Source organism: Lactuca virosa, chromosome 5, assembly GCF_052849685.1.
Source record: "Lactuca virosa cultivar CGN04683 chromosome 5, Lactuca_virosa_CGN04683_v6, whole genome shotgun sequence".
Lineage (NCBI taxonomy): Eukaryota > Viridiplantae > Streptophyta > Magnoliopsida > Asterales > Asteraceae > Lactuca > Lactuca virosa.
This window is the reverse complement of record NC_136430.1, coordinates 255,678,135-255,691,465: the sequence shown is the minus strand read 5'-3', so window position 1 is coordinate 255,691,465 and position 13,331 is coordinate 255,678,135. Positions and strand designations below refer to the sequence as shown.

Here is a 13,331-nt window from a genome sequence, read left to right as displayed (position 1 = left end):
GGCAACAAATTCTGCCAAACTCGAAGGGCATCTTCCCCCTAGCCATAAATTAACCACAGATGTAATAGCACGTAGGAGGTCTTTGGCTATAACTGAACCTTCTCCATAAAGAGCATCCAAAATGTGTTGAGCTCTCAACCCGTCTCTCCACACGAGGTACATTTAGGGAAGGATTTAATGCTCCCAAGGACATTGTCAACATTCACTACAAGGGGAGGTTCTGAAAATATGGTGCTCGACATGGAAGCTGGTGGCTTGTATGGATGTTTATCCTCTAATGCCTTCGTGGTATCACCCCCAAATGGAGCAACCCTCGAAGAACATAAAACTTTCACTGTTGCTGTAAAATGTCCATCGGCAACCTTACGAAGACATTGTCTGAAATTGGTGTTGCCCAGTGTTCTTTCCTCCTGAATGTACTCTTCTTTTTTGTCTTGTTGCTCCAGTCTTGCGTTGTCAACTAAGTTTTTAACTAGCTTGGCAATGTCATCTTCAGTCCCCCATGTAGCTAATGCACTCAGGATATTACGATGTTGCAAAGACTTCCTGTTGCCAGACATACTTTCTTGCCTATTCTTGGGCCTGAACACACTCATGATATTACGATGTTGAAGAGTACACTTAGGAAGAATTAACAAAGCAACACGCGCTTCAACGGACGCGAGATGAGCAACCACCTTGGAAAGGGCTGCTTTCAAAGTCCGAGAGAAAACCATACGACAGTTACGAGGGATGCTTTTGACAATGGTGATAGGTAGTTTAAAAACATGATCAAGTAGCTGAGCATCCATCACCAACCCATCATTGTGGTCGGCTTCCGGTCCATTAGGTGGCGGTTTTGGAATGACAACAATATGCCCACTAATGTCATCAGCACCGTCAATAAACTTAATCAAGCCACCCGGGTGGTGATACGAACGACTCAAGGCATGAAAACTCATGCAATTCCCACATATCCATTGACCAAAATCCTTCGAAGTTGCTGCCACATACATAAACAACCCATGGTCAGAAGTAATAGCCTCCCGTAACATAACTTTGCGTTCATCTGTAGGGAGGTGTAAACTCTTGAGATACGATATCATACGAGAAATCCCTTTACTTCCAACAACACCATTTGGGCAACAATGAATCCTCCGAAAAGGACACGACCAAGTTCCGCCAAATAAATTTTATTGAGGCCTCAAGGTGAGACCCGAATGTGACACAGCTACAAAAGGTGTGTAGTAACCGAATTTGGAGTATACCAATGAAACCAAGACCATGCAGAAACCCTACTTCTTCCTGGGTCTAAAATTGGCTGCTAACACTTGAACACTTGCGAGTCGTCCAACATAAAATACTCGACGACAAGTTTGACAAGTTACAACGACTGTCGTAGTCGGGGGACTGGACTTTGATTTACTGTTTGAAGGGAATTGTTACGCGGGACGCCCTGCAATACGGTGTGAGAATTGAGATGCCTCCTCCTCATAAACCACTGTGCCGGAACTTCCAGCGTGGATTGTACGCATCTTCTTCATCTCTTCTTCAATTTATTTTTTTAGGGTTTAACAATTTTGCACTCTCTAACATTTCATGCTTCTCAAACCTGCCGAAAAATCGAAACTCTAAGCAAGATTTGCTGTTGATGAAATTCGACCAGATTTTTTTTATCGCTTTTACTGATTCGCGACTTTAAATTGTCCGTTGTCGAATTACGGTTTCTGCTAACTGTTCTTAAAACAATTCCTCAATCTCTTGCAGCTGTAAATATGGTGCAGAATGCAGGTTTCTCCATGAAAATCAACAGCAGCAAGCAAAACCAAATCCTTTTGGATTCGGTACTGGCACTCAAAACACTACACAATCTCCGCGTACTGATCCCCAACCTCAAAAGCCCAATCCTTTTGGATTTGGTGTTCAGAACAACTCCCAAACTGGATCTAAACCTAATCAATTCAAGGTTCATTATACATTTAACTTTACATTACATTTTATCTTCTTGTTTGTGACTTTTTTTAATCTGTTATATGGATTAGCCTGGTGAAAATAAATGGAGCCGATTTTCCCCAATAAACGCCCCTAATTCTTCAGCCCCACAAAAACAAAATAATCAGGCTTCTGCACCTAATCATGTGTAAGATTCTAAGCTTTGAACTCTTTCCCTCACATATATTTGTCCTTGAAATTGACTGAATTTTGATTTTTTATGGTATGAAGGTGCACAGATTCTGAGTCTTGCAAGCGTCAAATTAGTGAAGATTATGAGCATGAGACACCACTTTGGAAGCTTACATGTTATGGTCATTGCAAATAGTATGTTCTTGTTCCTCAACTTCACTTAGTAGGGGCAGTTTTGGTATATGTTTAAGTTAGGTGCAGAAAGAACAGATTAATAGAAAAAGTTAGGGAAAAGAGGTCTTTCCCATGTTGTTCATTTGTTTGTTAAATCATTTTATTATTACTTTCTACAATTTACTTTTCAATATCAAGTTCTTTTATTCTTTTTTAGTGGGCCTTGTGATATTATTGGTGATATTAGCTGTGAAGAATTACGAGCTGCTGCATATGATGATGCTAAACGTGGAATGAACATTCAATCAGTTGTAAGTTATTATCACATTCTACTTTCATTTCTTCCTATTACAACATTCTACATTAAATTAGAAAGATTCTTGACTTGTTATAAATTTTGGCACTTAAAAAATCTCACAGGTTGAGAAAGAGAGGAGTTTAGTTAATTCCAAGTCGACTGAATTCCAAAACCTACTTCGTAATCCTTATACCCCTCCACAAAATTCAACTCTTTCTACCCAAAACATCTTTTCCGGAAATACCCCTCAAACAATTCAAAATAATACCCCTCCTTTGGTTTCAAGTTTCAGCCAATTGGGTACAACTATCAATTCAGGTTTCCAAATGAGGCAAGATTTCCTTTCTATAAAATTTGAGTTCATGTTTTTCACTTTTTTGTTTTCTATTATAATTCATAACTAATCCCTGACCCTTTAATTTTTATATTTCATTTCTATTTTTTATTTTCTAGACCAGCTGCTCCAAATAATATTTTTGGGCAAGTTAGTCATTTCCAACCTCCTACTCAGATATCAAACACACCCCAGAAGAACCCCTTTGCATTTGGAAATCCAGGTCTGATTTTGATTTTTCTCATTTATTATTATTACTATTATTATTGTTATTGTTATTATTAAACCATGTTATTATTAATTTATTATTGTTGTTATTATTTATTACTTATTGCCATGTCATTTTTAGGTGCAGTGGTGAGTCCACCTTCTACACATACATTTGGCAATGCATTATCCTCTACTGCTACTACTACATCTTCACCAAATCTTAATGTGCCACGTCAGCAATCATCTACTATGCCATTTGGTTTTGACCAAAACCCTTCTCCTAATTTACTTCCTGAATCACTTCCCACTCTTCAAATTACGTAAGTGCCCTTCACAATTCACACACTTAACATCTTGTGCTGTTTCTTTTTGACTCGATAGAGTAAGTCATCCTAACTATTTACAAATTTGCCACCATTTATTTTCCTCCAAATTCCCTAAGTATGCTGCCATTTCCATAAATACTTTAATCATAAACTTTGTGTTGTATTATATTTTTGGTTTAGGGAAATTGTCAGAAAAGTCCCAATATTTTGGGAAAAATTACGATTAAGTCCCAAAAAAAATTTTTGAACAGAAAAGTCTCGATTATTTGATTTTACACGATAATATGTCACTTCCTGTTAAAAGAATAAAATGACTTTTTTGTTAATTTGAGCAAAAATGAAAAAAACGGGACTTTCATGTTAAAAAAAAATTGGGACTTTATCATAACTTTTTCCTAAATATTGGGACTTTTCTGACAATTTCCTTTGGGTTTATGCAGGCAAAATATTCAAATTTCAAATAATAATGGAGATAACAGTATATGGTTCAAAGAAGAATGGAGGCCAGGAGAGGTAATCGATAATAAGGATGACAAGGGCATTTACGTCTTTTATACATACAAAAAAAATCAAGAGCGAGTCTTGTTCCTTATTTTTGGATGAAACAAAAAAACTGTGACTTTTTTTTTGTCCCATTCACATTAGTGTCTGTCTTAGTCCAATGCATGCGAAACACAGTACAGTATAGCCAAAGCCACAGCCGGGACAATCCTCTCTGTCTTGGCTGGCTCTGGCTGCACCGTACTGTCTAGGTATTAAGCTAATTTCGTTGTGTTCTTTGTTTTGCAGATTCCTGAGGAAGCACCTTCGGAAAGAGTCATTTGTTAGGGTAATCTATCAGGTCATCATTTTTTTTTTGCCCGAGGACATTTTTGGAAACCCAATTTTTATGAGATTTTGGGGTTTTGTTATTGTATACAAAAAGAAAAGATGCTACACCATTGAAAGTACAAAAATAGAGAACATACTCTAGTTGGTGTCATGAGAATATTAAGGCCATATTTGTTAAGGGGAGACACGATTGGAGAGCTTAGACAAGCTATTTTTGAAAATTATTGGAGATTAGGAGGACATTTATGCCTTTTGTACAAAGAAGAGATATGAATGATTAAGTTATGCATTACAAAGAAGAGATATGAATGATATGAATGATTAATTTATGCATTACAAAGAAAAGATATGAATGATTAAGTTATGTGTAACAAAGTAAATAGTTACTTGTGTTTGACTTCTATATGTTGTCATTACCTTTAAGGCTTTAAAAGATTGGTTAAACCGAACTATTTCAAGTTAGTATCTATTTTGTTTATTAGTTAATTAATAAGTTATTGACAAGAAAAGATATGAATGATTAAGTTATGCATTACAAAGTAGAGATTCGAATGATTAAGTTATGCACTGCAAAGTAAATAGTTACTTGTGTTGGGCTTCTATATGGGGTCATTACCTTTAAGGCATTAAAAGATCAGTCAAAATGAACTATTTCAATTTACTATCTATTTTGTTTATTAGTTAATTAATAAGCTATTGACAAAGAAGAGATATGAATGATATGAATGATTAAGTTATGGATTACAAAGAAGAGATATGAATAATTAAGTTATGTGTTACAAAGTAAATAGTTACTTGTGTTCGGCTTCTATATGTTGTCATTACCTTTAAGGCTTTAAAAGATCGGTCAAACTAAACTATTTCAAGTTAGTAGCTATTTTGTTTATTACTTAATTAATAAGTTATTAAAAAAAGAAGACATATGAATGATATGAATGATTAAGTTATGCATTATAAAGAAGAGATATGAATGATTAAGTTATGCATTACAAAGTAAATAGTTACTTGTGTTGGGAGTTTATATGTTGTGATTACCTATAAGGCTTTAAAAGATCAGTCAAACTGAACTATTTCAAGTTAGTATCTATTTTGTCTATTACTTAAATAATAAGTTATTGAAAAATAGAGATATGAATGATATAAGTGATTATGTTATGCATTACAAAAAAGAGAGATATGAATGATTAAGTTATGCCTTACAAAGTAAATAGTTACTTGTGTTGGGCTTCTATATGTTGTCATTACCTTTAATGCTTTAAAAGATTGGTCAAACTGAACTATTCCAAGTTAGTATCCATTTTGTTTATTACTTAATTAATAAGTTATTGACAAAAAAGAGATATGAATGACATGAATGATTAAGTTATGCATTACAAAGAAGAGATACAAATGATTAATTTATGCATTACAAAGTAAATAGTTACTCTTGTTGGGCTTTTATACGTTGTCAATACCTTTAAGGCTTCAAAAAGATCGGTCAAACTGAACTATTTGAAGTTAGTATCTACTTTGTTTATTTGTTAATTAATAAGTTACTGAAAAGTAGATATATTAATGATATGAATGATTAAGTTATGCATTACAAAGAAGATATATGAATGATTAAGTTATGCATTACAAAGTAAATAGTTACTTGTGTTGGACTTCCATATGTTGTCATTACCTTTAAGGCTTTAAAATACCGGTCACACTGAACTATTTCAAGTCAGTATCTATTTTGTTTATTCATTACAAAATAGATATGAATGATATGAATGGCTAAGTAGAGATATGAATGATTAAACTATGTGTTAAAATTAAATAGTTACTTGTGTTGGGCTTCTATATGTAGTCATTACTTTTAAGGCTTTAAAAGATGGGTTAAACTGAACAATTTCAAGTTAGTATGTATTTTGTTTATTACTTAATTAATAAGTTATTGACAAATAAGAGATATAAATGATTAAATTACGCATTACAAAGTAGAGATACGAATGATTAAGTTATGCGTTACAAAGTAAATAGTTACTTGTGTTGGGCTTCTATAAACTGTCATTACCTTTAAGGTTTTAAAAGATCAGTCAAACAGAACTATTTCAAGTTAGTATCTATTTTTTTATTACTTAATTAATAAGTTTTTGACAAAGAAGAAATATAAATGATATGAATGATTAAGCTATGCAATACAAAGAAAAGATATGAATGATTAGGTTATGTGTTGCAAAGTACATAGTTACGTATGTTGGGCTTCTATCTGTTGTCATTACCTTTAAGGCTTTCAAAGATAGGTCAAGCTGAACTATTTCAAGTTAGTATCTATTTTCTTATTACTTAATTAATAAGTTATTGAGAAAAAAGAGATATGAATGATATGAATGATTAAGTTATGCATTACGAAGAAGAGATATGAATGATTAAGTTTTGCGTTACAAAGTAAATAGTTACTTGTGTTGGGATTTAATATGCTGTCATTACCTTTAAGACTTTAAAAGATCAGTCAAACTGACCTATTTCAAGTTAGTATCTATTTTGTTTATTATTCAATTAGTTAGTTATTGACAAAGGAGAAACATGAATGATATGAATGATTAAGTTATGCAATACAAATGAGATATGAATGTTTAAGTTATGTGTTACAGACTAAATAGTTACTTGCGTTGTGCTTCTATATGTCGTCGTTACCTTTAAAGCTTTAAATGATAGGTGAAATTGAACTATTTCAAGTTAGTATCTATTTTATTTATTAGTTAATTAATAAGTTATTGAGAAATAAGAGATAAGAATGATATGAATGATTTAGTTACGCATTACAAAGAAGAGACATGAATGATTAATTTATGCATTACAAAGTAAAATGTTACTTGTGTTGGGCTTCTATACGTTGTCAATACGTTTAAGGCTTCAAAAAGATCGGGCAAACTGAACTATTTTAGGTTAGTATCTATTTTGTTTATTACATAATTAATAAATTATTGGAAAAGAAGAGATATGAATGATATGAATGATTAAGTTATGCATTACAAGGAAGAGATAATGATTAAGCTATGCACTATACAGTAAATAGTTACTTGTGTTGGGCTTCTATATGTTGTCATTACCTTTAAGGCTTTAAAAGATCGGTCAAACTGAACTAATTCAAGTTAGTATCTGTTTTGGTTATTACGTAATTAATAAGTTATTGACAATGAAGATATTTGAATGAGAATAATGATTAAATTATGCATTACAAAGAAGAGATACAAATGATGAAGTTATGCGTTACAAAGTAAATAGTTACTTGTGTTGGGCTTCTATAAGGGGTCAATACCTTTAAGGCATTAAAAACTCGGTCCATCTGAACGATTCCAAGTTAGAATCTATTTTGTTTGTTAGTTAATTAATAAGTTATTGACAAAGAAAAGATATGAATGATTAAGTTATGGATTACAAAGTAGAGATACGAATGATTAAGTTATGCGTTACAAAGTAAATTGTTACTTGTGTGCGGCTTCTATATGTTGTCATTACCTTTAAGGCTTTAAAAGATATATCAAACTAAACTATTTCAAGTTAGTATCTATTTTGTTTATTACTTAATTAATAAGTTATTGATAAAGAAGAGATATGAAAGATATGAATGATTAAGTTATGTATTACAAAGAAGAGATGAATAATTAAGTTATGCCTTACAAAGTAAATAGTTACTTGTGTTGGGCTTCTATACGTTGTCAATACGTTTAAGGCTTCAAAAAGATCGGTCAAACTGAAATATTTGAAGTTAGTATCTATTTTGTTTATTACATAATTAATAAGTTATTAGCAAAGAAATGATATGAATGATATGAATGATTAAGTTAAGCATTACAAGGAAGAGATATTAATGATTAAGTTATGTGTTACACAGTAAATAGTTACTTGTGTTGGGTTTCTATGTGTTGTCATTACATTTAGGGCTTTAAAAGATCGGTCAAACTGAACTAATTCAAGTTAGTATATGTTTTGTTTATTAGTTAATTACTAAGTTATTGACAAAGAAGAGATATGAATGATATGCATAATTAATTTATGCATTACAAAGAAAATAGATGAATGATTAAGTTATGCATTACAAAGTAAATAGTTACTTGTGTTGGGCTTCTATATGTTGTCATTACCTTTAAGGCTTTAGAAGATCATTCAAAGTGAACTATTTCAAGTTCGTATATATTTTTTTTATTAGCTAATTAATAAGTTATTGACAAACAAGAGATATGAATGATTAAGTTATTCATTACAAAGAAGATATATCAATGATTAAGTTATGTGTTACAAAGTAAATAAGTAAATAGTTACTTGTGTTGGGCTTCTATAAGTTGTCGTTGCCTTTAAGGCTTTGAATGATCGGTCAAACTGAACCATTTCTAGTTAGTATCTATTTTGTTTATTACTTAATTAATAAGTTATTAACAAAAAAGATCGGTCTAACTGAATTATTTCAAGTTAGTATCTATTTTGTTTATTATTTTTTTTAATATGTTATTGACAAAGAAAAGATATAAATGATTAAGTTATGCATTACAAAGAAGAGATATGAATGATTAAGTTATGCCTTACAAAGTAAATAGTTACTTGAGTTGGGCTTCAATATTTTGTCATTGACATTCATGCTTTAAAAGATCGGACAAACTCAACTATTTGAAGTTTGTATCTACTTTGTTTATTACGTAATTAATAAGTTATCGACAAAGAAGAGATATGAATGATATCAATGATTAAATTATTCGTTACAAAGAAGGTATATGGATGATGAATTTATGCATTACAATGTAAATAGTTACTTGTGTCGGTCTTCTATACGTTTTCAATACCTTTAAGGCTCCAAAAAGATTGCCTAAACTGAACTATTAAAATTTAGTATCTATTTTGTTGATTACTTAATTAATAAGTTATTGAGAAAGAAGAGATATGAATGATATGAAGGATTAAGTTATGCATTACAAGGAAGAGATATTAATGGTTAAGTTATGCGTTACATAGTAAATAGTTACTTGTGTTGGGCTTCTATATGTTGTCATTACCTTTAAGGCTATAAAAGATCGGTCAAACAATACTATTTCAAGTTAGTATCTATTTTCTTTATTACTTAATTAATAAGTTATTAGCAAAGAACAGATATGAATGATATGAATGATTAAGTTATTCAGTACAAAGTAGAGATATGAACGATGAAATTATGTGTTACAAAGTAAATAGTTACTTGTGTTTGGCTTCTATACTTGGTCATTACCTTTAAGGATTTAACAGATCGGTAAATTAGTAGTATTTCAAGTTAGTACCTATTTTCTTTATTAGTTAATTAATAAGTTATTGACAAAGAAGAGATATGAATGATTAAGTTATGCATGAAAAAAAAGAGATATGTATGATTAAGTTATGTTTTACAAAGTAAATAGTTACTTGTGTTGGGCATCTATATGTGGTCATTACCTTTAAGGCTTTAAAAGATCTCTCAAACTGAAATATTTCAAGTTAGTATGTATTTTGTTTATTAGTTAATTAATAAGTTATTGACAAAGAAATAATATGAATGATATGAATGATTAAGTTATGCATTATGAAGAAGAGATATCAATGATTAAGTTATGTGTTTCAAAGGAAATAGTTACTTTTGTTGGGCTTCTATATGTGGTCATTACGTTTCCGGTTTTAAAAGATCGGTCAAACTGAACTATTTCAAGTTAGTGTCTATTTAGTTTATTACTTTATCAATAAGTTATTGACAAAGATGAAATATGAATAATATGAATGATTAAGTTATGCATTACAAAGAAGAGATATGAATGATTAAGTTATGTGTTACAGATTAAATAGTTACTTGTGTATGGATTCTATATATGGTTATTACTTTCAAGGCTTTAAAATATAGGTCAAACTAAAATATTTCAAGTTAGTATCTATTTTGTTTATTAGTTAATTAATAAGTTATTGACAAAGAAGAGATATGAATGATATGAATAATTTAGTTATGCATTACAAAGAAGAGTTATGAATGATTAAGTTATGTGTTACAAAGTAAGTAGTTAATTGTATTGGGCTTCTATATGTTGTCATTACCTCTAAGGCTTTAATAGATCGGTCAAACTAAACTATTTCAATGTCACACCCCCGAACCAGACGGCGGAAACGTCCGGGGGCTCGTGTGACTAACAATTGAATAATCATTACAATGAATATACATGAAACATGACACAGTCATCACCAACATTACATAATACAACCAACATTGTTCACATCAAGTACATTGTTAAATTACATAAGTTCTAATTGTTCAAAGTACGATAAGTGATGTTACATAAATAAAACCATACGCACTTGCATATCTTCCAGCTTAACGATTACCTGAGAATACAAGTTATTTTGAAAATGGTCAACATATATAATGTTGGTGAGTTCATAAGTATATTTGAGTAAAAGTCTTTGTATCTTTCGTAAAAACCCAAAAAATCCGATATTTTCTGTAAAATGTTTTGAAAATGATGTGAAAATCGAGTATAAATGCATGTGTGAATTTAATGGATAAAAATCGTAAGAGTGTAGTTTTGATTCGTTGTATTTTGAATAAATGATAATTGTATATGAATAATTTCCCCCAAAAAATCCGATATTTTCTGTTTTATAATAACATCTAAATTCTTGTATCGCTAAATAAGTCGTTTGCATCAACAAAATTATAGAGTTTATCTTCAAAAGGTTATCTTTTGGTATTGAATCCTTATATGAGCCGTTATAACCATGCATGATAATGACTAGGTCACCCGTCTTGGTATTTTTCCAAATGCCGGTCTTGCTAAGGATGTTGTCGCCCTAGACTAGCCTAGTCTAGCTGTAGCGAACAGCTAAGGCGTGGGGGGTCACCCCGTATAGATCTATACACAAACTCCCGCTTTCCTACCAGGAAACTCTGATTATAACTACAGGCTACGATTATACACTCAGTGGTGCCAACCGACAAGTCTCACTAGATTCTTAACCTCTTTTTGTATTATGTTCAATGTTTACGTATTTGTGAGATGTTTTTGTATTCGAAGGGTACTTGAATAAGTTTACGGATTTCAATGATTACATAAGGGTATCGTTACGGCTTACTAACATAAGAAATTTCCATTCCAAGCCCTATTAGTGTCAAATTCGGCCACAAAGGCCCAATCACATGCAAAAGGGTAATTTAGGCCCAATAGGCACGTAAATGGGCCACTAAAGCCCAATAAACATGTAGTCCATAACTTAGGCCCAAATTAACATGTATGTGGGCCACAAGACCCAATAAACATGTCATGGAAAACATTGGGCTCAATACACACTTAATTGGGCCCTTAGGGCCCAATGGCCAAGAAATGTGAATATTGGGCCAAATAAATAGTTTTTGACGTAATTCGTTCGTTCTTTTGATTCGGTTGTTTGTTTTAGTTCGAGTCTTACTAGATTGATGATAAAAGGCTTTAATTTTGTAAAATGACATTTTTGGCTAATAATACTCAAATCTTTAATTAAGGCCCAAAGTTTTGTAAAAATGACACTTTAGTCCATAATTTATAAAAGTTTGAAATTTTGTCCCAAATGTCGGTAAATTTATAGTTTTGACCCAAAATGTTATATTTTCACATTTAAAATCCTGTTTCGCAGAAATTTACATTTTCAGCTCCTTTTTGGTAAAAGTTTACATTTTCGGCCCAGTTTTGGAAAACTTTACATTTTTGGTCAAATTTGAAATTAAATGATATTTTCACCTCTAAATTTGGTTTATTTACATTTATGACTCAAACGTTTGCCAAAATAACATTTTTAAACCTTAAAATCTCATTTTTTCGCTAATTGGGCCCAAAGGCCGGGAGGCCCAAAAGTTTGGCCCAATAAGCTTAAATTTGCATTTTTGACCCTTGTAAAAGTACGTTTAGCATAAAAATACCTTTTTATACATGTAGGACCTGTTTGGCCCCTTTTAAAATAGAATTTTCACTTTCTACCCTTATCTTTTGTTTTCTTGACAATTTTGACCTTTAACAAGGTATTTGTTGGATTCTTTTGCATTTTAAACATGTATTCACTTTTGGTTTGTTATTGTAATGTATATCATGTTATAGCTCATAGATCTTTGTTAAATAATGCTTAAAATTTCGAGATTTGCTTAGATCTAAACCATTATTACCAAGCAAACTAAGAATTCACACAAAACATGCATATAACACACAGATCTACACATTTTACTTGCATTCTCCCCCAAAAATCATATGAAAACCGAAAACAAGGGGGGTATGAACTCACCTTTGCTTTGATGTTTCGGTTTTGAAGAAGAAATGAAGAAGATTTTGGTCCTAGCAACACCTTGGAGTAGTTTTCGGACTTGGATAGTTTCTAGGGTGTTAGATCACGAAATGAAGCTTCATAAGAGAGTGTTCTTAGCTTAAGGATGAAATCAAAGTCTTAAGTATGATAACAACTTACCAAAGAGTGATGATCTAGAAGAGAACCTCTTGAAGGCACATACCAATTCTCGAAATTTTTGTGGGAGAGGAGGGATATTCTTGAGAGTATTAGAGAGTGTTTGGAAGAGTGTGTGTGTTTGTGTTGCATTCGGCCGAGAGTAGAAGAGGAGAGGGGAGAGAGATGGTGAAGTGAAAAGTATACATACATGGTGGTCCTTGTATGGATGTATGTTGTATAAAATGGAGGTGACACTCCAAAGTCAACCCCCCCCCCCCTTAATCTCTTCTTTTCCTTTTTTTTTTGTTTTATAGATGGGCCGAGAGTTTGGGCCAAGAAGAAAGAGTGGAGTAGATTTGGCCCATTAACTTTAGCTAGGACATTTGGATCCTAAACATAAGGTTTTTCGGCCTATTGGGCTCTTGGAAGCATTCACGGTCCAATTAGAGTAAAAGAATGGGCTTATGGCTCACTAAGGTTAATTGGATTAGTTATGGCCCAATAAGGCCCATTAGGGTTAGGATGAATCATTCTAGGCCCAAATGGTCCAAATTGTTTTAAATTTGTGAATTGGGTCCAATTAGGGCTTCTAAGTCCAATAAAGTTGAATTGGGTGCTTATTGGTCCATTAGGCCCA

General features: G+C 32.0%; 1 protein-coding gene across 2 annotated transcripts; it reads left to right on the top strand.

The window, feature by feature from the left end:
- Positions 1-1,251: 1,251 nt before the first annotated feature.
- Positions 1,252-4,575, top strand: LOC145117654 (Zinc finger C-x8-C-x5-C-x3-H type family protein). Of its 2 annotated transcripts, none has more exons than XM_079053959.1 (10): positions 1,252-1,506; positions 1,747-1,945; positions 2,022-2,119; positions 2,203-2,298; positions 2,495-2,588; positions 2,698-2,906; positions 3,029-3,132; positions 3,265-3,439; positions 3,886-3,958; positions 4,235-4,575. In XM_079053959.1, exons 1-10 carry the CDS (start codon positions 1,460-1,462, stop codon positions 4,271-4,273), a joined length of 1,134 nt encoding a protein of 377 aa, XP_078910085.1. In that variant the 5' UTR covers positions 1,252-1,459; the 3' UTR covers positions 4,274-4,575. The 2 variants fall into 2 exon arrangements, with proteins under 2 accessions (XP_078910085.1, XP_078910084.1); XM_079053958.1 differs by having other exon boundaries at positions 1,254-1,506; positions 3,259-3,439.
- The last annotated feature ends 8,756 nt before the right edge of the window (positions 4,576-13,331 follow it).